Here is a 26583-nt window from a genome sequence, read left to right on the forward strand (position 1 = left end):
TGCTTATGGGTTTGGTGTGTTATAATGTTCAAGGAAGTGGGAGATGGGTGGGTACCACACCAAAGCCCGGTGCTGTCTGGAGCTCCCTAGCCATGTTCTCCAGACAAAGCCCAATGGCCTTACAGCTCAAATGCAAAAAACCCCAACATTAAAACAGGAGTAGGTAAGGTTGCAAGGACAGCCTGCAGCTCAGCAGGGCAGTGAAATGGCTGCTTACCTTGCCGTGGCCAGAGCTCAAATAGCTCCAGGTGTCTGTGCAGCTCTGGGATACCCGAGTACATGAGTTCAGTCAACAAGGGCAACACTTTGGGCCCATCTGGAAGGATCAGTGACCTCCCCCAGCGTTTTTACCCTCCAGCTCAGGATTTCCCACCACAGGATCCACAGTGATGTGGAGTGGTAGGAGGAGACCAACCCTCGTGGCCTCTGGCCCCCGGGCTTACTACTTGCTGGCTGCTGGAGCCCCTTTGGGGCCCCTGCGGCTCTGGGGACTTCCTCCTGTGCAAGCCTGGAGGTAAAAGGGGGCTGTGGGGCTCATGTGTCTCGACTCCCTGTGGGTGCACACCCATATGCGCACAGAGATCACAACTGGTATTTATCACACCACCTTTTATTCCTGAAGCTGTTATCACTGCTAGCAGATCACTGGAGGAGAGGAGAATGCCAGATGGGAGATGAAACAGCCCTTGGGCCCATTGTATCAAATGTCGTGATGTGGGGAGAGTTTGGAGCAGCGAGGAAAAACAAAGGTCCTTTTTTTGTTGTTGTGTTTGGGCAGGGTGAGAGCAGGAGATGCCCTGAACTAATTTGGCTGGGAGGAACGGAAGCAGAGCAGGAGGAACCTCACCCAGAGTTGGTGTTTTCTGCTGATGGTGGCCGTGATTGGTTCCTATCCTTCCCTTCATACCCCCCCGATACACAGGTCTTTCTTCCCTCTCCCGCATGTGCCAAGATAACCAAAGTCCTGGCTGACTTCCAGTCTCTGGAGAAGACCTCCTGGCTGGGCTGGCATCACTAGGCTTCACCAGCATGGTGTGGGAGCTGGAGCCACTCATGCACAGAGCTGGTGCACCCCGTGGCCGTGGTGGAGCCGCCGGTGCGTGATGACATTGGAGCTCTGGCTGAAGCTCTTCCCGCACTCAGGGCAGTGGTAGGGCTTCTCCCCAGTGTGCACCCGCCGGTGCTTGGTGAGGGACGAATTGACATTGAAGCCTTTCCCGCAATCCCCACAGACATAGGGTCGCTCGCCGGTGTGGACCCGCTGGTGGGTGGTGAGATGAGCCCGTTGGCTGTACTGCCGTCCGCACTCCCCGCACCGAAACGGCTTCTCCCCAGTGTGCACACGCCGGTGCCGCGCCAGGTTGGAGACCACCGCGAAGCTCTTGCCACACACACTGCAGAGGAATGGCGTCTCCCCAGTGTGGCTGCGCTGGTGGGTGAGGAGGTAGGAGCTGGTGGTGAAGCCCTTGCCACACTCGGAGCACTTGTAGCGCTTCTCCCGCCAGCTGGCACTGCAGTGCCGGACGAGGTGGGGTCGGTCGCTGAAGCCCTTGCCGCAGTCAGCACAGCTGTAGGGTCGCTCGCCACTGTGCGTCCGTTGGTGGGCGATGAGCTTGGAGCTGATGGTGAAGCCCTTGCCGCAGTCGGCGCAGGTGTAAGGCCGCTCGCCGCTGTGCAGCCGCTGGTGGGTGATGAGGTTGGAACTGCCGCTGAAACGCTTCCCGCAGTCGCGGCACTCATAGGGCTTCTCCCCAGTGTGGGTGCGGCGATGTTTGATGAGATCAGAGCTGACATTGAAGCTCTTCCCGCACTCCCGGCATGGGTACGGGCGCTCGCCTGTGTGCAACCGGCGGTGGGTCACCAGGTGGGACCGTTGACTGCAACGCCGGCCACAGTCGGGGCATTTGTAGGGCTTCTCCCCAGTGTGGCTCCGCTGGTGGCGCACCAAGTTGGAAACCACATTGAAGCTTTTGCCGCAATCAGCGCACTGGTAGGGCTTCTCACCCGTATGGATGCGACGGTGCGTCACCAGCGCCGAGCTGTGCCCGAAACCTTTCCCACAGTCGGGGCATTTGTAGGGTTTGTCCCCACCATGGCTCCGCTGGTGACGGAGCAAGTTGGAGAAGACCCCGAAGCTTTTCCCACAGTCAGGGCAGGGGTGCTGGGACCCCCGTCTCTGGGGATGGAAGCTCTTCTCGCTGGTGGGATGAGGGATGGGTCTATCCCTGGGGCGAAGGCTATGGGGGAACAGCAATTCCCTGCATGTCCCTGGAGTTTCCCTCCCAGGATGACCCTGGACCTCCTCTTGGCCTTTCTCTCCGGAGCTCTGGCGGATGTTGGTTGGCTCGTGGTGCTGGGAGATGTCCTCCAGGCAGGTCTTGATGTCTGGGTCTGCATGTGCAGTGCTGTCGCTCCTCCCACTCACCATCCCATTCTCTGCAGAGGAAAGAGAAAAGACCATGACAAGTCAGTCCCTGGCTGGGGTGGAAAAGGGAACCCACTGATGAAGCAGGGTGGGGAAAAAATGGAAGGGGGAAAGCCTAGAAAGAAGAAAGATCATGTGAGCTCCACCTTCAGCTCAGGCCCAAACACTGACCATTGGACAGCTGGTGAAGCTTGGGCTGAAGTTCAGCTTCAAACCCCAGCTCTTAAAAACCTCTGGAACCCAAAACATCTCCCAAGGGAACAGGAGAGGTTCTGGGACCCCTCTCCTAGAAGATACTAAGCTCAGGCTGGCTGTCTTAGGGCCTGAGTAGAAGTCCCAGGTGTTTTGCTTTTCTCCCAGATGCTTTCTAGGTTATTTAAGCCAGTTCCTCACTTATGGAAGAGCTGTTAGAGAAGGGCCTTGCATCTGAGTCCTGGGGAGCTGGGGTCCACGTCTTCTCCTCCAACTCCAGCCCAGAGGAGATCCTGTCATGTTGGGGGTCAGCAGAGCTGGTTCCTGAGACAGAGCAGGGGTCTGAGTGCATTTGAGGAGCTACTACAAGAAGATTTGGGGGCTCTGCTGGAGAAAGGATGATGCAAGGGCTGGGCACAGCTGAGGAAGGTCTCTCTCCTTGTTCTCTGACATAGCATCTCCTTCCACCATGGCTGGAGAGAACATGGGGCCAGATGGACCATTGGTCTGACGTGGTAGAGCACATGCTCCTCTGAAGAAGGTGGGGATGGAGGGTGCTATGGGTCCCCAATATGTGTCCCAAGGGGGAAACACAATTGCCAGAAGCAATGGGGAAAGACACCTTCACCTCCAAAGTCTAGAGAAGCATCCCCTGTGCCCACCCAATCCCAAGACGTAGCCCAGGAAGGAGGGAGGGTGCGTCCTTACCCAAAAAGGAGTCATTTCCAGCACTCTCCTGCATGGCTTCCTGGTACTGGGCCCGCTGGCCAGGATCAGTGAAGTACGAAGCCACCTCCTTGAAGGTCACTGGACACTGGAACAACAAGGATTTCCCAGCTGAGCACCTGCTGCCATGGGTCAGCTCAAGCTAGCAGGGAGAGGAGCCAAGGCTATGTTCAGCAGAGCTGCAGGAGAGCCAGAAAGGATGCTGGCAAGGATCAGAGATATCAAGGTATTGTTCCGCATAGGGTGTAGTTAAGCTGTGGAAAGCCTTGCTGCGGGACATCACGGATGCTAAAGGGCCACACGGGTTCAGAAAGCAGCTGGCTAAGCTTATGGGGAAGGAAAAATAGGAACTGGAAAACGCTGAGGGTTGTTAAACACCCAGCAATACCTGATGGGGATGATGGAGCTGAAGGAGCTCAACCAGGCTGGGCTCAACTTCTCCACCCTGTTCTCTGTGCCTTTTCCTGTCACGTGGAGACGCAAAACCCCATGCCCTGCTGTGACTTTCCACCTTCCTTGTGTTTCTGAGGTGGGCATCTTGCATCCAAGGCTCAGCCTTGTAGCATGCCCACCACAGGCTCCACCTTCTGCTCCTCACCACCTCTCCTGCACCCTGACCATCTGCGCCAGTATATGGGGACCTGTTGGTCCAAAAGGAGTTGCAGGAAGGCGATAACCCACAGCTATGGTCACAGACCAGCTTGTCTCACTGGACCAGGCAGAAGGTACCTGGCACTGATGTTTCAGGTCAGCTGAAATGCAATTGCCCACCCCAAAGGAGAGACTCTCCCTCACCTGTGCCGGCTCTGCTGTGGCCATGTCCCTCTCCGTCCCCCTTGGCAGCGACAGGGATGCTCTGCTGGAGCCTATGGGGGGAGAAGTTGGTGCTGAGCTGTTCCCTGGGGGGGAAAAGCTGGGATAAACCCTGGAAAAACAGAGGCAGTGCCCTTTGCATAGGCATCTGTGCAAGAGAAGAAGCAGCCTCCTTCATTCCTGCCGGGCTTTTTCCCCTCGGGACACAAGAGGGCTCAGCCAGCCCTTGCCCAACAAAGCTCAGCTTTTTCCACCTTCTTGGGAGCAGATCTCCTGCTCGGATCACCAGGGAAGAGCCAGCTCCTGGGAGCAGCTCTGATCTCCCCACGCCCTCTCGTGGCACAGCCCCAAGGGCAGGGACTGGTCCTCCATCTCGCTGCTCCTTGCACTGGTCCCAGTAAAGGGACTGGGGCTAGACTGGGAGACAGGGCATCCCGGGTGGGTCTGTCCCTCCCTCCCCGTGCCCATCACCTGGAGCCTCTGGCTCAGGATTTGGTGCGGACAGACCCCCAGAGCAGAGGGCTGTGGCGTGCCTCCATGGGCTGGGGGATGCAGGCAGGGCTCTGCCTGCCCCACGCCACCACCCACTGCCACAGCCCCTGCCCGGAGCACAGCCAGGATCCCTGGAGGGTCCCTTTCTCCCCTCTGCCTTCAGCATCCAGCAGATCCAGCCCCTTTCTCTGTTCTCCCATACCCAGCTGAGCTGCAATACTCCCAGAGCCACCCAGGTTGCTTGGTGTCCCCCAGCACCAGGACTTGGTCCCACAGCATCCCTCGGGGACATTCGTCCACTGCCACCAGCCGAGGAGTGAGGGAGAAGGGAGAGAGGATCAGGGAAGCTGCAGAAATCAGCTCTGCTCCCTCCTTTGCCGGGGAGGCAGGGGTTAAACACCCGTGCATTAGGGAAGGCAGGATTTAGGGATAATTCCCCATCCTTGCGCTCTTTCCAAAGCAAACTGAAAGAAAATTATTGCTTCCCCTCCGCTCCCGGCTTTTCCCAGCCAGGGAGGGATTAAACCACCACCCAAACGCCTGCACCCACCGTAGAGAAGAGTGTCTGTGTGGTTTCAAATCTCCTGGGCTTTCTTGGAGGCAGAAATCCAAGCTCCTCTCATTCCCCTGCTGCAATTCTTTATCTTCTTGTTCACAGGGTTGTGTTTTCCTTGGCTTTTGTGATCTCCTCCTCCAGCAACAAGAAGGGATAACTTGGTAAGTGGAAATTCCCCCTTCTTCCCACCCGCAAGCGCATGACTCCTGAGCCTGGAGCTTTTGGGGAAAAACAACCCGTTTTCACCAACCACGTGACTAAAACATGGTTTGGACCACTTTTCCAGGTGGAAAACCGAATTTCTTGCTTGCACAGCTCCCATCACTGATGCTGATCGGGCAACCAGCCCGGTGTCCCCCTCTCCCACCTGGGGGAAGCCCTGGCGCCCCAGAGAGACCCCCATCACCTTCCCACGCTTCCCCATGGCTGCAATACTCAAAATATCCCTGCTGCTGCTGTCACAATCCTCCCGGCAGAGTTCCTAGCAAGGTTGGGGCTCTCCCAAAACCGCTGGGTAAAAGGGAAGAGCATGGGGGCAATGCGGGTGATGGGGCAGGACTGTAGTGGGGTCCCCTGTGCCCCCCACGGGTGCTGGGTAGCCTGCGGGGAGGGTCGGGATGGGGGGAAAGCCAGGGTTGGGTTACCTCTAGAGGGCTCTGGGTAAACGCTGCCGCTGAGGAGCCTGTTCTTGGCGTCTCCTCTCTCCCGGATACCGGCTTGGGCTTCCGGAGCAAAGCCATGCCCGGCATCGCCTCCATTGTGCCCTGCTGTCGGGAGGCTTGGCGGTCCTTGGGGTGCAAAGGGGGGGTCTGCGGATCCCGCCCCCCCTTGCAGCCTCAGCCTGGGAAGGGAGGACGTTTCACCCAGGGAAAGGCCTACGGAGGCAGCTCCAGGCTGAGCCGACAGCAAGTCCTGACTCCAGGTACTCCAGGGACTCCAGGTAACGGGGAAAAAACCCTGAGCAGGGATGTGCTCCTGCTCTGCAGCAGGTCCTGAGCTGCATCAGGGCTGGAGCTTGCAGGATCCAGCCCTTGGGGTTGTTCCCAGGAGCGGCAGCTCCTTTGGGAAGAGGACAGTGCATCCAGGGCTCCCCAAGGATGGGGCATGCTGCCCAGTTCCTGGGACACGTCCCCCAATAACCCATCACCCTGGGAGGGCTGATTCCCAGTAAGATGAGGACCAGGGGAACTGGGATGCTGGAGGGAGGAAGGCAGAGATTGCTGTGAGATGCAGTCTGCCAGAAAGATGAGGGGAAAACAGGGAACCTCCTGCCCCCCCCCATCGCCAAGCTGCTCCATGCAGGCTCAGGCTTAGTCCTGAATGGAGGGACCATCTGTGTGTTGCAGCCAGAGGAGAAAAAAACCCCAAATTTGTCACGGCATCCCCAGAAAAAGCATAAAAAAAACGAGCAAGAAGCACTACCCAGGGGATTTTCCCCATTTCAAGGGATTTTTCATCCCCACAGGGGATTTTCAGGAGCCCTGAGCGAGGAACAGAGGGAGAAACCCTCATTCTCCCGACTGCCGGTGACTCTCCCTGTCATGGAGCCGTGGGTGATGCTGGACCCGCGGCAGAAAGCCCTGTACCGGGATGTGATGCAGGAGAGCTATGAAACGCTGATGTCTCTTGGTAAACAAACACACAAAATCCTCTTTCCTTCTCCTTGAACATTCCCCCCGTTTCTCCTTGCTCTTTTTTTTCCTGTCTCTGGCAGGGAAGCAAAGGGATCGTGAGTGGGATTGGAAGGGGGGAGGAGGAATCTAGGCAGGTTTTGAGGGGGATTTCCCCAAACCCCAGCCCTCTTCTTAATTTTTTTTCTGCAGGAAAATGTTATTGATCTCTCTGCATTTTTTTTTTATTAAATTGGACATACAGGCAATGAGGTTTGCTTAGCATCTCCATGTTCCCAGGTCAAACTGGAATCAGATCTCCCACCACATCCCTCTTCCTCCTTTCTGGGAGACCAATTTTTTTAGGGAATCCTGTTCCTGCTCTGTCGATTTAAATGCCACCCCCTGCTCCGGTCAAGGCCATGCTCTGCCCTTTTTCTCCTTTTCCCATCTCCCCAGCAGCACAGGGGCTGGTGAGTGAAAAAGCAGCGGAGGAAGGAGCAGCAGAGGAGAGCTGCAAGGAGCTCGAAGAGCACTCGTCCCACAGCCCAGAGAGGGAGAAGACCCTCGGCTCAAACAGGCGGAAAACAAAGCGCCCGGATAAAGCCATGCCACATGGCGCAGCCAAGATGTCCAAAGCCGCAGCGGTCCCCAAACTGGAATGTGCCAAACCCTTACATGGGGCAGCCAGCAAGGGACCGGCAAGGGACCGGCCATTCAGTTGCACCGACTGCGGCAAGAGCTTCCCATGGGCTTCGCACTTGGAGCGTCACCGGCGGGTGCACACTGGCGAGCGGCCTTTTGGGTGCCCCGAGTGCGGCGAGACTTACAGCCAGAGCTCCCACCTCCTCCAGCATCGCCGTACCCACGCCAGTGACCGACCACACAAGTGCAGCGACTGTGGCAAGCGCTTCGCCGGCGCCGCCGAGCTGGCGGCTCATGGCCGAGGCCACGCCGCCGAGAAACCTCACAAATGCGGTGACTGCGGCAAGGGCTTCGTCTGGGCATCCCACCTTGCCCGGCACCAACGGGTGCACACCGGCGAAAAGCCCTACCGCTGTGCCGAGTGCGGCGAAGCCTTCAGCCAAGGCTCGCACCTCGCCAAGCACCGCCGTAGCCACACCGGCGAGCGGCCCCACCGCTGCCCAGCTTGTGGCAAGACCTTCTGCCAGAGCTCCGACCTGGCCCGCCACCGCCGCACCCACCTGGGCAAGAAAGCCCTCCGCTGCGGTGACTGTGGCAAGCTTTTCCGAGCCGGGCCAGCGCTGGCACGGCATCAGCGGTGTCACCGGCGGGAGCGCACCCACCATTGTGCCGATTGCGGGAAGGGTTTTGTCTGGGCGTCCCACCTGGAGCGGCACCGGCGGGTGCATACGGGTGAACGCCCCTTTCCCTGTGGCAGCTGTGGCGAACGCTTCGCCCAAAAAGCTCACCTGCTCCAGCACCGCAAAACCCACTCCCCCGACCGGCCCTACAAATGCGGCGACTGTGGCAAGCGTTTCGGTGAGGCTCCCCCCTTCCTTGCCCACCAGCGGGGCCACGCCGCCCAGAAGAGCTACACTTGCAGCGAGTGCGGCAAGGGCTTCGCCTGGGCGTCCCACCTCGAGCGGCACCGCCGCGTCCACACCGGCGAGAAGCCCTACGAGTGCCCCGAGTGTGGCGAAGCCTTCAGCCAGAGCTCCCACCTCACCAAACACCGCCGTAGCCACCTCCCCAAGGCTGCTTTCCCCCTTGCCCCCCAACCGCTGCCCCTCTCCAGGACACGGCTGGTGGGGGAGAAGACCCACGGTGCCACAGGGCTGGTGAAGCCACCCGGAGCCTGCAATGGTGAGGAGCCCTGAAGGACGGAGACTCCCCCATTGGTGCGATGGATGGGGAGGAAGGATCGTTCCCAAGGGAAAACTCGTCTTGGGGACAAATCAAAGGACACCAAGTGACATTTAAGGGGCAGAGGGTGGCACTGGGGTGGGTGATGTGGCTGCTCCAGCAAGGTATCAAGGTGGGATTTATCCTTCCTGATGTCTCCCAGCAGCAATGGGTGAACGGTGCCTGCGCCCTATTGCAAAGCAGACCCTGGAAAACGGACATCTTGGGTGACAGGGAGCCTCTTCCCCAGGGAAATGGTGCTCTTCTGCACCGGGAAACAATGGGGGTAACCTGGCGCTGGTTCTTGTGCCAAAATACGGTGTCATTTGTACCTGCTCCTTGCTGCCGCAGGCAGGAGAAAGGGATGCCGCGTTGCACTGATGGAGAGGGCGAGATGCTGAGGGTGCAGAGGGCTCGGCGGTGGGAGGTGCCGGCATGGGGCGAGGAATAAAAAGGGAGCCCGGTACCTGGCAGCCACCCGTGTCTGGCTCTCCTTGTGCACCGACCCTGGGCTCCGTCGCTTTTCCCTGCTTCTTGGTAGGAAACACCGCGAGCATCTTCTCCCTCTCCAAAGACAAAAACACACTGAGACATGTGAAGGGGTTTTTCTTTTTTGCTGAACTACCTTCTACTTTATTACCTACTAACCCGAGCCGAGGCAACCCAGCCTCTCCACGCTTGCCAAATTCCCGGCTCGATGCATCCCAAACCGCCCTCAGCACAACCCAAGCAGCATTTGGGAGGGGTACCAGCAAGGACGCAGCAGAGCTGGTGACTCATGCAGGTCCCCATGGCTCTTTTCTGAGCCGTTTGCCCCCAAAAGCCCCCTGCAGAAGGGGGTTCCCTGGGTGATTTTTACCGATGGGTCCCCTCCCATACGCCCAAGCTGTGTCACCCCCCCCCCTTCTGCCTCACCACAACAGTGGGGCAGAGGATGAGGAGGGTTATAGGGAGAAGTGTCGTCTCCCCACCACCCTAAATTATCACCCAGCCCCCCCTAAATCCACCCCCAGCCTCCCTTGTCCCTCCTTTCCCAGTCTCCCCCCAAAGCACCTATGCTGGTTGCTAACCCCCTGGCACACACCGCTCACCCTCCCTGTGCCCCCTCCCCACCACTTCACCCCCCCTTCCCCATCCTGACGCCCACCCCAGTGTATCCTGGGGCCCCCCAGCTGCTGCAGCAGCCCTCTCCTACCCTGTGTTGGGGAGTGGGACAGGCCAGCCTCCCACCTCAGCCTTGGGGCGTCCCCAAAGGCAGAGGGTGGCTCTGAGCCCCCCCACCGGTCCCCATGGCCCCATCTCAGGAGCTGGGCGGAGGCAGGGAAGCCCAGGGCTCCTGGGGGGCAGAGGCATCGCTTTGCAGGGTGTCCCCCTCCCCAGGCCTCCATGCCATGGTGGGGGGCAGGAGAGCCTTGGCAGCCCAGCCCCTGGGGGCTGGGGAGGAGGAAGAGGAAGAGGAGGAGGAAGGCACGGGGTGCTGCTGGAAAACAGAGCTGGACTCTTCGGGCCAGAGCTCGGATGGGGTGGGCGTCCCCCCTCGCCTCTCACCCTCCCACCAGGCAGGCGGCAGCAAGGAGAGGGGGCTGCGGCCCCCAGTGCCAGCGGCAGCGGCGTGCAGTCGCTGGTGAGCTGCCAGGGCCGTGCCGAGGCCGAAGGCTTTGCCGCATTCGGGACAGACGTGCCGCTTCTCTGGGCCACCCTGCGTGTGGGCACGCTGGTGCCGGTTGCGGTGGGAGCTGCGGCCGAAGCATTTGCCGCAGTGGGCGCAGGAGAAGGGTTTCTCGCCAGTGTGGGTGAGCCGGTGCCGGTCGTAGTGGGAGCTCCAGGCAAAGCCTTTGCCGCAGACACCGCACTGGTAGGGTTTCTCGCCCCGGTGAAGCCGCCGGTGCCGCTCCAAGCTGGCTGGTGTGCTAAAACACTTACCACACTCAGGGCAGGCATGGGGCCGGCCTGGCTGGGCAGCATGGGTGCGGCGATGAGCCAGCAAGGTGGAGCTGACGGCGAAGCTCTTCCCGCACTCGCCACAACGGTAGGGCCGCTCGCCGGTGTGTACCCGGCGGTGCCGTTCCAGGTGGGAGCTGACAGCGAACGCCCGCCCACACTCCCCGCAGCGGAAGGGCTTCTCTCCAGTGTGGATGCGGCGATGACGCTCCAGGTGCGAGATCCAGCCAAAACTCTTCCCACACGCCCCACACGGGTAGGGTTTGCCACCTCCTCCAGCACTGGCTTCCTCAGCGGCTGCCGGCACGGCTTTGGTGGCATCGCTGGCTTGCTGCTGCCGGGCGTGGGTGCGCTGGTGCTTGGCCAGGGCTGAGCCCCAGCGGAAGCACCGTTTGCAATCCGGGCAGGGGTATGGCCGCTCGCCGGTGTGGACACGTTGGTGCTTGAGGAGGTTAGAGCTCTGGCCGAAGCATTTGCCGCACTGCTCACAGCGGAAGGGCCGCGGGGGGCTGCCAGCGGGTTCGGCACCAGCCGGCAGTGTCTGAGTGCCCTTGTGCTTGAAGCGCTGGGGGTCCGTCTGGTGGTTGAGGCGCTTGCCACAGTCGGCGCATTTCTGGGGGGGTGGCGGGGGCTCTTCCTCTGCCTCCCCGTCCTCCTCGTCCTCGGAGGCGGCGGCAGCAGTGTGGGTGCGCATGTGGCGGTCGAGGTGGGAGCTCCAGGCGAAGGCTCGCCCGCATTCAGCACACTGAAAGGGCTTCTCGCCGGTGTGGATGCGCCGATGCCGCTCGAGGTGGGAGCTCCAGGCGAAGGCTTTCCCACACACGCCACACTCGTAGGGTTTCCCGCCCAGGTGGCTCTTCTGGTGCCGGTCGAGGGCTCCCGGATCAGCAAAGCTGCGGCCGCACTGGGGGCAACGGTTGGGTTTCTCCCCGCCGGGCACGTGGGTACGCTGGTGGGTGAGCAAGGAGGAGCTGACGCTGAAGCGGCGCCCGCAGTCGGGGCAGGCATAGGGCCGCTCGCCCGTATGGACCCGCTGGTGGATGGTGAGGTCCGAGCGCTGGATGAAGCACTTGCCGCAGTCAGGACATTCGTGCGGGGCGGTCGCCAGTGTGGATCTTCTGGTGCTTCACCAGGGCTGACTTGTGGCTGAAGCTCTTCCCACACTCGCTACACGTGTTGCTGGGTTGGCTCTCACCTGGGCGCGTGGCTGTCTCCCCCAGTCCCCCACTCCTGCTCGCCTTTGCCCCAGCCTCGGTGGGGCTCGAAGGATGCTCCTCACCTGCAGGTTTCACTACTTCAGGCTCTTTCTCAACAGCTGCTTCTCGAGAGGGTTCCTGCTCCACTCCTGCTCCATCCTCTGTGGGGCACAAAGACAGACAGACACAACCCAGGCAGGAGACATGATCTCTCCCAGGGCTGGGAAGATGGGAAGGTGGTAGAAAAAGGAAAGCGAGGAGGGATTCCTCTTCCTTTTTTATTTCACACACTCTTCCAGGCAAGCACCTCTAGCAGAGGCATCTCCGATCCCCATCGCTCCTCTCTGCCACCAACATGGACATAGTAATTAATCCACCACCACCTCCACTGCACCTCCAGAAATGTGGCTCTCTAGGAAGGAGGTCCGGCATTTCCATTTTGGCCAGGATAACCCTCTGGCCTTACAGTCTCTCCTCCCCAGCATCCTTCTTCCATGCCATGGCCAAACCAGGGCTTGCAGCCAGTGGCAGCCGCTACAGTGGGGGTTTGCCCATTTTGCAGAGAGGTTGGAAGTGGGGAAAGCCCTTGACACTTGCAGGAGCTGAACCCAGGCTTTCTCCCTGTGGTTGAGGCGCTATCAGAGGCTCACCTGTGGCCAAGGTGTCCCTGGGCACGTGGAGATCCAGGGCTGTAGGTTCATTCCCGTGGTCCAGGCGGGACAGCAGATCGGGCTTGGAAACAGGGAATTCTGGAAAAGACGGGGGGACGAACAACATGGGTCAGGAGGGTCTGCCCTCCCCAGCAGCCCCCCAACCCCAGCACCCCTTGCATGATGACGTGAGGATCCAGCAAGCTAGATCCTCCATCCACTCCAAATTTCCTGCTGCGGGATGGGTAGGCTCCTCACCCAGCGCCATCAGCGTCTCATAGCTCTCCTGCATCACGTCGCGATACAGTGCTCTCTGTCGCGGGTCGAGCAGCACGTACGGCTCCATGGCTGGTGCCACCAGACCCCCTGAAAGAAGGAGGTAACCCCCCGTAAGCAGAGACCGGCATCCCCCCTGCAAGGAGGAGGTAACCCCCCATAAGCAGAGCCCAGCGTGCAACCCACTGCCAGCCATCATCCTACGGATTTGTATCCGTCAGTTGGACTTTTCATGCAAACCCCTCTATTTTATTAACCTGTGGATTCTCTAATAATCTAATAGATTATTATTCTCTAATAAACTAATATAAAGGCTTAGCTGAATCACAAAATGAGGGTAAGGCATGGGGACAGGCAGCTAATAAAAAACTCCATCCTTTACGTATTTTCCCAAATCTTGCAGGAACTTTATGCCCTCTGCCTCCATCAAATCTGGCTAAACAATTTTTTTTCCCAAAAGTTAATGGGGAGGAGGAGGAAGCAGAAGGGGAAAACAGAAATACAGAGAGCACGATTCCTTAAAAAAAATAGAAAAAGAGGTAAACCCCAGCCCATTGACAACAAACATGTTTCTGTAACCTGCAGACAACACTCTGCTGAGAGATCCTTACCCTAAAATTCATCTTCACCCAGATTTTACCTAACAGCTAAGTCCTACTGTTACAAACCCTGGGTGCTCCTCCTCTTCCTGGAGACTCCTGTCCCAAATCTTCCAGAACCCCTCCCCAAAAAAACCCATAACAATCGCTCCTCCTTCTCAAAGAGGATAAATCACCCAGTTATTTCTCTACGCAAATCTCGGGTGCTCGGAGCCCGTGCTGGAGGAGGAAAAATGAGTTTTCCCAGCTGTAGGAACTGGGTTTGGTGGTCTCCTTTGCAAAAATCATTTAAAAGCAAATTACCACCACTCCCCCGACCCCTTCCTCACCCTCCTCTGTGAGCAGCAAGCGGATTAGGATTCTCAATGCGTGGGTTGATTTATTTTTTTTTTCTAGCAGCAGAGCTGTTACAGCTGCAGAGGACGGAGGAGGTAGGCTGGGAAAAGGTGGATTTGCAGAAGGTTGTTGCTGACTTACTGATGCCAGGAATAAAAGGGTGATTTCAAGCACGGACCGCAGATTCCTCCTGCAATTTTTGCCTTTTTTTTTTTTTTTTTTTTTTTTTTTTGGAAGCCCCCACCAGCATCTCAGCCCACTTCATTTATTCTCTGGTATTTTGCCATCCTGCTAAAAAAAATAAAAAATAAAGGGGTCAATACCGCATGCCCTCACAAACGCCTCTGCTCTCCCCTCCTCCCCCCCGACAGCCCATCCAAAAATGAAACCCACCGACCCGAATGAAGCAAGGGGGGAAGGACGGACGCCTGCAGAAAGACAACGGGGCTGGGGTTTTGGTTTGGGTTTTTTTTTTAAATTATCTTTCCCCCCTCCCCGGGGATGGAGAGCATCCGGGCACCGAGTTTAAGGCTGGTGTGTGTGCGGGCAGCCTGGGGAGGCGAGCCGGAGGGGATGGGAGGAGAGGGAAAGGGAAGGATGGAGGGGGGAAGGAAAGGAACTAAAAAAAAAAAAAAAAAAGAAAAAGGAGCCATTTTCTGCTCCCTCTCCACATCCAAAGACCGAACCTCCTCATTACCTGCAGTCTCCAGCTCGGGAGGTGCTGTCGGCAAAGCCCGGAGATGCCCCCTCCCCTCCCTCCCAACACTTTTTCCCTCCAGAAAACCCCTTTTCTCCCCCCAAAAATGGAGCGGGGGGGGGCAGCGAGGGGCTGTGTGTGGGGGGTGTGTGTGTGTGTGTCCGGGGATGCGAGGGCCACGGGGAGCTGGTCAGCACGGTGCAGTGGCCGCGGCTTGACCGGGGAAGCCCGGTTCCTCTGATATCCTGAGCAATAAGAGTTAAAAAAAAAAAAAAAAAAAAAAGAGAGAGAGAGGAAGGAAGGAAGGAATTAAAAAAAAAAAGGGGGGGGGGGGGAGAGAGAGGAGAAAAGAGCTCTACACAACTGCCAGGGCCCTCTGGCGGCAATAGCGACGGCGTCCCTGGGCGGAAATAAAAAAAAAAAAATAACCAAAAAGCCCCCACATCCCCAAAACCCCCCAACTTGCAAAGTGAAAAATGCTCACCGGTATCCCGGTGAGGTGGCTTTTTTCCTCAAAATGTGGCAAAAAAGGACAGTTTGGGGGTTCGCCTGCCCTTCTGTGGAGACATTTTCCTCACAGAGGGCTGTGGAGCTCCCTGCTGCTGGCTGGAAGCGCGACCCCATAAATTTATTGGTGATAAACCCATTAAGGACCACTTTGGCACAAAAAAACCCTAAATTTGGAGCCGGGTGAGGGTACTGGGGGATGTTTTAGCAAGTGTGGACTGAGGGGACTGGGCTTGCCCATCTGCAGAAATCCTCCCGTTGCGGCGGCGATCCCAATTCTTTACAGCAAGGAAAAAGGTCTGGGTTTGGGGGTAAAAGGGGGGTTTTCTGTTAACGAGGGGTGGCTGCCTGCATGTCAGGGGTGTCATGCCAGCAAGGAGCACGGCCGGAACGTATTTAAGAGCCCCGTGAGGGGTTTGGGGGTCACAGATGCCTCAAAAATGGCCCCTGGGCCACAGTGGTCCTTTTGGGGGGGCTTTGCCCCCTGACAGGGCCCGTCGCCGTGGCAACGCCGGCTGGCTGCCCTCACCCAAGATGGACCCCCAGGGCTTCGTCCCCCAGGGGCCATCTTGAGCAAGGCCCTCCTAGCGGCAAGGGGAAGGCCGCGGCCATCTCGCCCCGCTTGCCCCGACCGCCCTACGCTGAGGAGGAGGCCGCAGCCATCTTCCCTTTCGCCTTGCCTGAGGGCGAGGCCGCCATTTTGGAAGCGGGCAGGGGGCCGCCATTTTGGAAGCGGGCGCAGGCCGCCATTTTGGAAGCGGGCGACTCCCCTCTGAGGCCATCCCGACCCGCAGGCCCTGAATCAACGGTTTTTCCACTCCAATTTCTGCTCCCCCCCCCAACCCAATAGCAATGTCTCCTGCAAATATTTCATCCCCAGTGCATATTTTAGCAGAGACAGTAAGGAAAATTTAAAGAAAAGCAGAGAAATCGGGGCGTTGTGTCCTCCATCTGCCTTGTGCTTCTCCCACAGCAAGAGGGACGCTCCTGGTAGGGATTATAAATCTGGGGAGGGGCTTTTGCATGATTGCAGGGAGGTTTTGGGTTATTTTTGCCTGAATTCAGGTCCACTGAGCCATTACATGACACCCATGGTGACGCAGAAGAAAGGCCAATCCTGTGAAAACCACCCACAAAAAATCCTCCCACCATCATGCCGGAAACCCCCAGTTCGGTGACCGTCACCCCTGAAAATGCATTTCTGAAGGAAAAAAGTCCACAGGGAGCTCCTCCAACTTATTTTTCACAGTATTTAATCCTCTTTGCTGGAAAACCCAGCTGCTGGGTGACAGGTGAGAAAGCCCAGGCCAAAAATGTGCCCCTTTCCACAAAAAGCATGAATTTTGAGGCAAAACGGGCTGCCCTGAAGGTCGTCTGTTGCCCAGGGCAGCTCCTGGTGTTTCCTTTCATTAGCAAAAAACTGGTTGAAAAATGATAAAAAGCAAAGCCAGGCAAACCACCCACTGGCTGATAGCACCGTTAAGGCTTAATTATGACCGTGAAGCTGCAATTTAAATTAATTAAACCCTGCAGGGATTGTTGGGGTGGGTTTTGAGGACCCACATCCACCCCCTGGGATGCTCCCTGCACCCTGGTGTCTTTTGGCACCCCAACCTGGGTGCCTTGCTGGCGCTGGGGTGAATTAACCTGATTTAGGGGCACCCCTAGAAACATCCCTTTGCTCCGGCCTGGTGGTGAAAACCAAGGGGAAAAGCAAGAAGAATGGGAGGATGTTTCAGCAGCGTAGGGGGACAGCCCTGACTGTTAGAGGAGCAATTAAGAAAAATTAAAATAGGAGATTGCCCGTGTTCAGCCTAATGAAGACGCTTCGTTGTCGAGACTTGAGACATTACGACGACCATTTTTAGCAATTATTAATATGTGATTTAATAGTTTAATAGAGGCAGGACGAGGAGATGTGGGTAAATTCATGTGCATTTAAAGTTTATTTTCAGGTAAGTCTTGGGATTACGGAGCACCGTGGATGTAGGGATGCTCCGTGGGGCTGCTGCCTGCCGTGGGGCACCCTGGGGATGCTCTGTGGGGCTGGTACCCCAATACTGGGGGGGGTCTCAAGATAAGGGGAGGGAGTGCCTGGCCCTGATCCCCCCCCTCTTAGACAAGGCAGGCGGGGGAACCCAGGGCATCTGGCTGCCCCCCCCCCCCATCCTATAAGCACTGATGCATCCCCCAACATCCTATAAGGACCCAGATATCCAGGCCTCCCCCTGCCCTGAGCAACCTATAGGGAGGCAAACCTCCCCCCTGGCACCCTATAGGGACCGAGACGCGTTCTCCCCCCACCCCATCAAGCTATAAGGAACCCCCCCCCCCCGCACCCTATAGGCACCTATGCATCCACCTCCCCAACATCTTATAAGGACCCAGACATCCAAGCTCCCCCAGCACCCTATAGGGACTCACCCCGCCCCACAACACCCTATAGGGACTCGCAGCCCCCCACAACACCCTATAGACACCGATACATCCACCCCCCCCAACATCCTATAGGGACCCAGACATTCAGACTCCCCCAGCACCCCATACGGACCGCCCCCCCCGCGCCGAGGTCTGCAGGCCCCGCCCCCCGCCTCACCACGCATGCGCAGTCCGCCCCTCCGGCTGGGAAAGACGCAGGCGTCCTCGCTCTCCGCCTCTCACCGCGCAGGCGCTGCCCCGCCCCCTCCGCACCGCGCAGGCGCGGCCCCGCCCCTCCCGCCCGGCAGACGGGGCGGCGGAGCGGGGCGGAGCGGGAGCGCGGAGCCCAGCGTCAGGCCGGGGAACCGGGATGGAGGCGCCGCCCGCTCCCCCCGCCGTACCGCCGGCTCCCTGCAGCGCTGCCCGTAGCCTGCAGGACGAATTGACGTGTCCGGTGTGCCTGGAGTACTTTAACGACCCGGTGCTGGTGGCCGAGTGCGGTCATAACTTCTGCCGCGCCTGCGTGACCCAGTGCTGGGAGGACTCGGCGCGGCGGCTCTGCTGCCCGCAGTGCCGGGAGCCGGTGCCGCAACGGCTTTTCCGTCCTAATCGTTCTCTCGGTAATATCGTCCACATCGTTCGCCAGCTGGGGTTGCCGCCGGGCCCCGCTGAACCGCCGCCGGGGCCTCCCGCCCCCGCCCCACCTCTGCCCGCCGCCGCTCCTCCCGGCCCGCCGGGGCCGCCGCGTTGCCCCCGTCACGGCGAACCGCTGCGGCTCTACTGCGTGCAGGATCGCCGCGCCGTCTGCGTCGTCTGCCACCTTTCCCGCGAGCACCGCACCCACACCGTGTTGCCCGCCGAGGAGGCGGCACACGCCGCAGAGGTCAGTTTTGGGCGGGGGGGGGATGCACCAGGACCACGTGGCAGGCACGGCAGGGAGCTGGGGGGCACATACGGGGTGTGCTAAGGACCCCTGTCCCGGATTGGCGGGATGCAGTAGGGATCCCCCCCTTCCCGGCGGTGGCAAGGCACCGGGAGCCCACCTCGGGTGTGGTAGGGAACCCCCCCTCCCCCGGGAGGGAGAGTACTGGGAGTCCCCCCACGCCTGGCATGTTGGGGTGCAATGAGGACACCCCCCGGAGAGCCCTTCTTGGGTGCAGGATGCCCCCCCCAGGAATGGGAGGTGCAATAAGGATCCTTCCTGCGATGGAAGAGTACCAGGGACACCCCCCCACCCCCAACTGCAGGTGCAGTAAGGACACCCTGCGGGGTGGGAGTGCACCAGGGAAGCCACTCCCCACGGGAGGCAATGCCCTTTGGCTGCAATAGGGACCCCCACCTTTCCAGGGGGTACAAATGTGAGCCTGCTTACCCCCCACCGTGTAAGGTGCAGTAGGGACCCTCTCTGCTGTGTTCCCATCTCCATTCAGAGGTACCTGGGATGCAGTGAGGATAGTGGGGCCCCCCCAGGGTGTGGGTGCAGAATGGGGCCCCACTGGGGACCCCCTTTCCAAGCTGCATGCCTGTCCATGTGGCGGGGCAGGATATAGGGTGCAATAGGAACTCAAATTGCCCCCAAGCAGGGACAGCCTGGGGTGGGGACTGACCAAATGCAGTAGGGTGGGATGGGGGAATGTCCCCGGTGCAAAATGGAGCTGGGTTTAACTGGGAAGATACTGGGAGGGAGCTGTTGGCCAGTTTGGTCTTTTGTGTGAAATAACACTGAAGTGGTATGGGAATCCCTGGGCTCACCTTTGTGCAGGTGTGAGTGTGCAAAATATCATCAGGCACCCCAAAATCCTGAGCCCCCACTTCCCTGGGCAGAAATGCTCTGGAGTGAGCATGGAGACTGGCTCCTTGGGATGAGTGGGGGGGGCTTTTTTTTTTAGCACCGAGCACAGTCTGGGACTAAAGTGGAGCAGGAATCCCCCAGGAGTGACTTTTGCCCCTGCCCCCAAAAAAAAAACCAGCACAGGGCGGTTGAGCAACGTGACGCAGAGCAAATACGGAGCCTGGCCTCTGGCGGTGTTCGATCTCTGCCGAAATGGCCGTGGTGACGAAGGGGAGACCCCCACGTCATGATGAGGGAGGCTTCCTGGTGGAAATATTAATTACTAATTAAGAGGCATGTGAGCATGGTGGCCTGACACTGAGCAGCCAGGCCTCGTTTCTCTGATGGGGTGGAGGAAAACCAAGATGCCGGACAGGGAGCGGATGTTTACTGCGCAGTGGCGGCTGGAGGAGGAGGAGGGTGGCACTGACGCTGCCGAGGCGATCACAGTGGATCGGGGAAGGGGATTGCGTGATCGTTAACTGCTCCGTATTAAGTCTTGCAATTATTGGTGTCGAGGCAGGTGGCACCAAAGGCTTTTATACTGAATTTTGTACTGAAATTGCTGCGGGTGCCCGGTTGTGCCGTCGTTGCCATCTTTGGTGGCTGTGGTTGCTCTTAGTGGGAAGCTGGAGCTCAGGTTGGCATTGTCCCCTCCCCCCCCAAATGTGGGATCTTACCCATTTTTACGACCACGGCATCTTTAGGCAGGTCCACCACTGAACGCTGCTCAGGCTGTTGCTCTCTTGGGTTTTTTTTTCCCTCGCTAATCTGCTTTTATGTATTTTTAACAACCAGTTGTTGCCCCTTGGGGGCTGCTTGGAAGCCATGCCCCTGTTTTTCCGATCTTTGCTTTTATCTCACGCTTAAATTCTGCATTATTATGAGGCGTGTGGTAGGAAGCACTGGTTTGCACAGCCACTTAACAGCAGCAAAATCTCTGTAGCTTTGTGTTTTATTTATAAAAGATCTGTCGTTGCTTGCTCTAAAAGCCCTGCTGCTTTTTGTTTGGTGTTGCTAGGTGCCTCTCCGTTTTTCTCAGAGGTCAAATGACTTAAATGAGGACAGGCGCGATGGTTTCCAGTAATAAGCCATTAATAAACTTAACGAGCAGCCTGGAGGTGGCTGGCCCCTCCGTCTCGGTGGGGTTCGGGCAGATGTCGGGGTGCCTCACCTGGTCTCCCCAGCTCGTGCTGGGGCTGGGATGTGAAAGCTGATCCCAAGAGGCGCTGAAGCGGAAGGGGTTTTCACATGGGTGGGACTTGGTGGTTTGCGTTTGCAGCTGCGCTCTTACAGGGAGCTACAAATTGGCTCTAATTTATTTTTTTTTTTGCCTTGCTGCCCTTTTGTTCCTTCTCCTGTACCTGGCTCTGAACTGCTCAGGCTGTTTTGGGGGACAGTTTTTGGGCTGGCTGGGGAAAGTTTTTGGCTTTCTTGGCATGCCCAAAACTAAAGGTTGAAGATAACATGGAAGGGGAGGACATGGTGTGGTGATGGCCTGACTTCAGTTTGGGTTCATGGTGTTCTTCAGCTTCAAAAAAACCATGTTTGATGAAATTTGGCCGGTTTTAGCAGCAGAGCTGGAGGGAATCCACCACCATTCCTTTCCTCCTTATTCCTGATCCTAAATAGGAAGAATTCCCAACAGATCTCCTCTTTCTCCTTTCAGGAGGTGCCACAGGAGCATTTGAGCTCCCTGAGGAAAGGACGTGAAGAAGCCAAGGCTGAGAGGGAGAGGCAGAGTGAAGACTTGCTGGTAAGTGCCTCAGGGTGGGGGTTTCGCTGAACACCCCTGGCCACGGGGATGTCGGTCTCATGTGGGTTTTCCCTCTGGTTTTTGCAGAAGCAGACGGAAGTGGAGAGGCAGAAGATTGTGGCTGAGTGCAAGGAGCTCCGGGGCTTCCTGGAGGAGAAGGAGCAGCTCCTGCTGTCTCGTTTGGAGGAGCTAGACAGAGACATCGTCAAGAGGAGAGATGAGAGCGTCTCCCGGCTCTCTGAGGAGATTGCCCAGCTTGATAAGCTCCTGGGTGAGCAAGGAGGAGAAAACTGCTCAGGAAACCAGTCTGGGCAGGTGAGACTCCTGGCATGTGTCCTCGCAGCCCAGAGGTTATGGTATAGCAGGGTGTAAAACCCAGGACAGGTTGTGGTTGGGATCCCTGGGGACAAAAATCCATTTACAGGGACTGCAGGGTGATGACGTGCTCTGCTGGGGAGCAGCTCGGGTCCATTAACTCTGTGCTGGAGCTGGCCCATCTATTAGTCAGGGGGGTTGACTTGCTGCAGGACTGCTGCGCTGCTTTTTCAGGTAGGAATCCAAATTTTAGCACAGCTCTGGGGGACCTAAATTGGCCCTTGTAGTAGGGAAGCTGCTTGGGCCCCCTGTGATGCCAAGAATGAAGAAATACCCAAACAAACCTCCCAAACATTTTTGGTTTGTGTCACTCCATTGTCGCTGTGAGCCCTGAATCCTCATGGTTTTGGCAGCTTGATGGCAATCATGATTTTTCTTAATTTCTTTAAAAAAGATTTCTTTAAAAAAGCAGCTTTTTTTTTTTTTTTTCAACCCACCCATGCTAAAAAAGAAAAAGGGGAAGGAAAAAACCCCATAATTATAAACTAATTCTACCATCTCCATGAGTCCAACTGTGCTCTGCTTTGGAAACAGCTGCTGAGAGCTGATCCCCTCAGCAGAGCAGCCGTGGGGCCAGTTTTGGGAAGGATTTTGGAGGCTGTGAGGTAGAAGAGAGACTTTTACTGATTAGCTTCTTGTTTTTTCACTCTCTCCAGGGTGTTGCCCCAGCTGGAAGCAGGTGAGTGAACCTGAGCCCTTGCTGTGTTAACTGGGAGGCTCACACCAGAGGCAGAGCTGGTGTTGTGAGGGCATACGCCCTGTCCGGCTTCCCCCCGCCTGCCTTGGGGTTCTCATCCACACCCGGGTGTTACCTTTGAGGCAAAACCAAACCTTCGTGAAGGGGTTTTGTGGCAGCTGGGTTGTAGGACAGTTTTGAGCGTCCTTCCTGAGGAAACTGCAGAGTAACTCGGTTGGTGCGGGACCAAACCCACGCCAGCAGGACTGACATCAAAAGCCAAGGTGTAGTGATCTCCCCCACATCTCAATCTCAGTGGCCTCCTGTGTGCCTCGTACTGGGCAGCCCCAAACTGGACCAAGTCCTTAGGTGTGGCCTCACAAGCACTGACAGAGGGAGAATAATCCAACACCAAAGCTCTCAGTACCAGGGCAGGTTTCTTCCCTGCCTCTAGTTTGGAGATTTTTTTTTTTTTTCCAGAGGGGACCTAATATTTATTTCTCCTCCCCAGCTTTGAGAGCTGGATGTTTTGCAAGCCAGAGGCTGGCTTCACGGAGCTGGAGAAGAAGCTCAAGAGCTTTTCCCAGAAGAGTGCAGTGCTGAAAGAGGTCTTGCTGGAGTTCAAGGGTGAGTGCCGAAAAAGGTTTTCTTTAACAGTTGGTGCCTCCTAACCCCTATGTTTAATTCAACCTGAAGGATGAAATTCAACTTAAAAGATTATTTGGTTTGAGCTGTACTCTTGTTTCTCCCTTGGGCTTGTTGGGAGAACTCTTTATTGTTTGAGCATCTGCTCATCAAAAATAAAAAGCCCTGCTTGCTTGAAAAGCAGCACATTTCCCTTGGGTTTCTGCGTGGAAGTTTGATGTGACTGTACATGCTTGTTCCCAAGCGGCTGTGTTCGGTTGCTTGCCATAAGGCAGGGAGTGAGGTCGTGTGTGTATAGGCAGTCCCCAGGGACTCCCTGTGCACAAAGGGATCTAAATTTTTTTTTTCTCTTCCCTCAGAGAACCTCCGGTTCGAGCTGGAGAATGACACAGGTGAGCACAGTTTGGTTTTGGGAGTGTGACCTTCATTTTTGCAAGGCTTAATTTGGGAGTTTCAGCTTCCCCTGGGAGGTATCTTGGCAGTAAGACCTTCAAGCTAGCCTTAGAGGTCAGGAGAGGAGAAAATTATTGCTGGTGCTGCCAAGACAAGGCGGAAAGAAAAAAATTATTCAGCTGCTGGGAGAGTCCATGAAAGGCACAGCCCTCGAATTTGTTAGGAAACTGTGGGGTTAAGAGGACTCTCCAGAAGCTGATCCACTCTACTCAGAGCGAGGAGACCTTTAGCCCTGCTGCTGGTTGTTGGAGTTGGCTCAGAGATGGACTTTGCAACCTTTGCATCTGCTGTCGGTAGTTCAGGGCTGTCGCTGGGCTCTGTCTTCTTGCCTGGGTGCAGGAGAGACCCATCTTGCTTTAAGCAGTCTCTGATGTTCCCCTCTCTCAGTCATTTTCAGGCTGTGCAGCCCTAGTTCCTGACAGTCCCCCGAGTATAACAAGAGCCCTTAAACACGAGGATATTTGTGCTCATTCCTCTCCGGCACTTGGCAGTGATTAAAAAAAAATGTTACTTCTGCCCAGAAATTTCTATTTCAGAGCAAGGAGGTGTCTTGAATCTGGCAGGCTGGTGGGTTTGCAGCAGAGATCTGGCTGTTTCTCTGTTTTAATTAGAAAGTGGAGCTTGATCTTTGTTCCCCTGTGGCTCTTTGTGCTTTGGGTGCTTAAAGCTGTTGGAGGTGACTTGCCTGGTGTCATCCTCATCTGGTTTGGGGCAGAGATGATAAATGCGCTTGTAGGGTGGCTCCGACGAGGGTGGGAGAAGTGTCCTTAGCTTGTAGATGCTCACATCCATGTTTTCCTCTTCCCAGGTGATCTCTCTTTGGACCCGGACACAGCAAACCCCTACCTGGTGCTGTCGGAGGATAAGAGGAGCGTGCGGCTCAGGAGTGCTCCCCAGGAACTGCCGGCAAACCCCAAGAGATTCGATTACTCCTTCTGTGTGCTGGCGGCGGAGGGTTTCATAGCTGGGAGGCATTACTGGGAGGTGGAGGTGGGAGATGGAGAGAGCTGGGTCTTGGGGGCGGCCCGTGAGTCCGTGCGGAGGAAGGAGAAAATCGACTTTGCTCCAGAGGAGGGGATCTGGGCAGTGGGGTTGAACTGGAAGGGAAAGAATTGGGATCAGTATCAGGCTTTCACCTCCCCGGAGACACCCCTGTCCCTGTGTGAGAGGCCCAGGAAGATCGGGGTGTACCTGGACTACGAAGGCGGGTGGGTGGCATTTTACAACGCTGATAACATGGCTCCCATCTTCACCTTCACGGCCGCTTTCACTGAAAAGATCTTTCCTTTCTTCTGGCTCTTCTATGTGGGCTCCTCGCTCTCCCTCTGCAATTGACCCGTCCAGTTTCTTTAACCCTCCCCGAGGTGACCTGCAAGTAGTGCCCGATCCTGTCCCCTTTTTCCCCTTGCTTTCAGACAACGGACCCTGAAACTCATGATTGTCCCTTGTTCAGCTTTGGGGTTAACTTTTTCTTGTTGCATTTTAAAGTTTTGGGTCTCTCTTACCCTGAAAACCTTCCTCTGGGGCTTCAACCATTGAGGGCGGCTGCTTAAAAACCTCTCTGTGGGGTTATTTCCCCTCACCTCTAGCCTGCTGTATAAGCAACCCCATATGTTTGTTTTGTTTTGTTCGAGTTGGCTGCCCCATGTAAACAGGGATGTAACCAGGGAGAAAAGCTACCTTAGGGGTTTATCACATCCTGCATTGATCCGTAGACAAAGCCGCCTGCTTTCGTGCACCCCGGGAAGCTCTCGAGGGCTAGAAAACCTGCGTGAGGAGGAGAGGTACCGTACCCAACCCCTGATTTCTGACACCGTTGCTCTGCAGGTCACCTTTTAGCTTTTCCCACCCCACCCTCGCTTTCCTTTCCTTCTTGGGAAAGGGCCGAGCCCGTCTTTCGCTGCCGCTAGTGCTAAGAGAGCAAAACCCCCCGATCTCCCTTGTCGCTTCCCCCCCGTTAACGCTGTGCATCCGTAGGGCCGCAGTAGAGCCGAGCGCTGGGAGCCGCAGCCCCGGGGATGGAGTAAAGGGGAGATGGATGCTTTTGGGTCAACCCAAAAGCTGGCAGGGGTGTAGCTGTAGGGAGAGCAATGGACATGTCGCAAACCTGGAGTCTCTCAGGCGCGCTCGGCGTCGCAGATTTTTGGGGTTGGCTTTGTGGGTGTGGGTAGCTTCCAATGGAAACCCAGGCCGTGTGGTGGGGAGAGAGGGGGAAGCCTTGTTTTAGGTGTGATCTCGCGCGTGCTTATAAACCCCTGCCCACCCTCGTGTGATCCCGCGATGCTGTTATGTCTCTTTGCCCTGTCATTCTGTTTAGTGGGGAAATAAAAGTTGCTGTGCAAAAAAAAAAAAAAAAAAAACACCAAACCCTAAAAACCAACAATCTGGTGTCTTTCTGTGCTGGCTGCGGAAGGAAAAGCTGCTCTGGGGTCAGGCTTGGTCCTGCAGCGATGCTACTGCTGCTGAGCAAAGCTCTCCTCTGAGGTGAACAGAGCTGGGGACACCTCTTCTTGTCCCCAGCCAGCGCAGGGGTCTCGACAGAGTTTTGGGGTCTCTGCGGGGGGGGGTCTAAGTGTGGGATGGGTGCAGCTGAGGAGGACTGAGCCATCCCCCTACCACCACCAGCCAAGAAACACCCCAACCCTTGAGCCCCACAAAACGGCCCCTATTTAGAGCCTTGGGCTTCCTGCAATTTTAAATTAAAGTGACTTATTTAAATACCCCCAAAGGCCCATTTTTGGAGGTTTAAGATCCTCCCCACTGTCTTTGTGCATATATCTATAGATATATTTTTAACTCTAGTCAGCATTGAGGCAACAGCTCTGTTTTCTTTCAGAGCTGCTAGAAAAGGGAAAGGAATAAAATAACATGTAAAGCCTTTAAAATAAACCCTGGGAGAGGCAGAATAAGGGGAGAGAGGGACCCTGGGTTGGGGGAGTGATGTTAGGAGCTTACATTGCAAAAGGGGGGGGGGCCCATGGCCCTGCCTTCACCTGGTAGCATCAAGCCCTTCTTTTGAGGGTGAAAAAAACCCTTTTTGGGGGTGGGTGGAAGCCCCGATGACGGGATGCAGCCTTTCTGCAGGCAGTTGCCAACTGTGTGTGCACGGGGAAGGAGTAGGTGGATGAGGGGTGCTGCTGCCCTGTTTCATGCTGTGGGGAAAACTGGGGTTCCCATTTGCCCCCCACAGCCCAGGAAATCCCCCCCCAGTTTCTGCTCTGAGAAGAAAAACATTAAGCAGCAGGAAAGCAGATGCCCCAGAGCCGGGGTATCGGAGAGCTTCTCTGCATCATCACTGACCCTGCTATTTATCCCTGGTCTGGGAGCTCTCATGGAGCCCTTGCAGCCCTGTTTTTGGGTCAATTACTTCATTATCAGTTTCTCTAATCGGATAGCCGACAGCATGGTTTGGATACAGGGCTGTGCTCTGGCTCATCCCTCTCCAGCAGCCAGAAACAAAAAGCTGTGGATGCTTAGAATTGCAGTGGAAAAACCCACCTTTAATGCCTGTCTTCTCCCCTGAAACATGCTTTTTTTTTTTTTTTTT

General features: G+C 56.7%; 3 protein-coding genes across 4 annotated transcripts; 2 read left to right on the plus strand and 1 right to left on the minus strand.

The window, feature by feature from the left end:
• Positions 1–450: 450 nt before the first annotated feature.
• LOC128135828 (zinc finger protein 184-like) lies at positions 451–13661 on the minus strand. Its single transcript, XM_052774900.1, is given in 10 exon segments — positions 451–2436; positions 2819–2941; positions 3326–3431; positions 4139–4268; positions 5199–5339; positions 9148–9308; positions 9984–11717; positions 11719–11978; positions 12468–12566; positions 12726–13661. Coding segments are annotated over 10 exon segments (4356 nt in total). The 5' UTR covers positions 12943–13661; the 3' UTR covers positions 451–1051.
• LOC128135873 (zinc finger protein CKR1-like) lies at positions 5258–9153 on the plus strand. 2 transcript variants are annotated; one of them, XM_052774975.1, is made up of 3 exons: positions 5258–5365; positions 6670–6833; positions 7274–9153. In XM_052774975.1, the coding sequence occupies exons 2-3, from the start codon at positions 6746–6748 to the stop codon at positions 8653–8655; spliced, it is 1470 nt and encodes a 489-aa protein (XP_052630935.1). In that variant the 5' UTR covers positions 5258–5365; positions 6670–6745; the 3' UTR covers positions 8656–9153. The 2 variants fall into 2 exon arrangements, with proteins under 2 accessions (XP_052630935.1, XP_052630936.1); XM_052774976.1 differs by having other exon boundaries at positions 7277–9153.
• A 3931-nt stretch (positions 13662–17592) lies between the features above and the next one.
• Positions 17593–25404, plus strand: LOC128135872 (E3 ubiquitin-protein ligase TRIM7-like). Its single transcript, XM_052774974.1, has 7 exons — positions 17593–18183; positions 20801–20887; positions 20975–21202; positions 21919–21941; positions 22450–22565; positions 22943–22975; positions 23845–25404. Exons 1-7 carry the CDS (start codon positions 17671–17673, stop codon positions 24369–24371), a joined length of 1527 nt encoding a protein of 508 aa, XP_052630934.1. The 5' UTR covers positions 17593–17670; the 3' UTR covers positions 24372–25404.
• Positions 25405–26583: the final 1179 nt, after the last annotated feature.

Source organism: Harpia harpyja, chromosome 25 (genome assembly GCF_026419915.1).
Source record: "Harpia harpyja isolate bHarHar1 chromosome 25, bHarHar1 primary haplotype, whole genome shotgun sequence".
NCBI lineage: Eukaryota > Metazoa > Chordata > Aves > Accipitriformes > Accipitridae > Harpia > Harpia harpyja.

Excerpts from the sequence above, each read along its gene's own strand:
- LOC128135873 (XM_052774975.1), top strand. The coding sequence starts at position 6,746 with ATGGAGCCGTGGGTGATGCTGGACCCGCGGCAGAAAGCCCTGTACCGG. Across the intron at positions 6,834-7,273 it reads TGAAACGCTGATGTCTCTTG|CAGCACAGGGGCTGGTGAGT; the intron begins GTAAACAAACAC and ends CCATCTCCCCAG.
- LOC128135872 (XM_052774974.1), top strand. The coding sequence starts at position 17,671 with ATGGAGGCGCCGCCCGCTCCCCCCGCCGTACCGCCGGCTCCCTGCAGC. Across the intron at positions 20,888-20,974 it reads GGCAGAGTGAAGACTTGCTG|AAGCAGACGGAAGTGGAGAG; the intron begins GTAAGTGCCTCA and ends TGGTTTTTGCAG. Across the intron at positions 21,203-21,918 it reads CAGGAAACCAGTCTGGGCAG|GGTGTTGCCCCAGCTGGAAG; the intron begins GTGAGACTCCTG and ends CACTCTCTCCAG.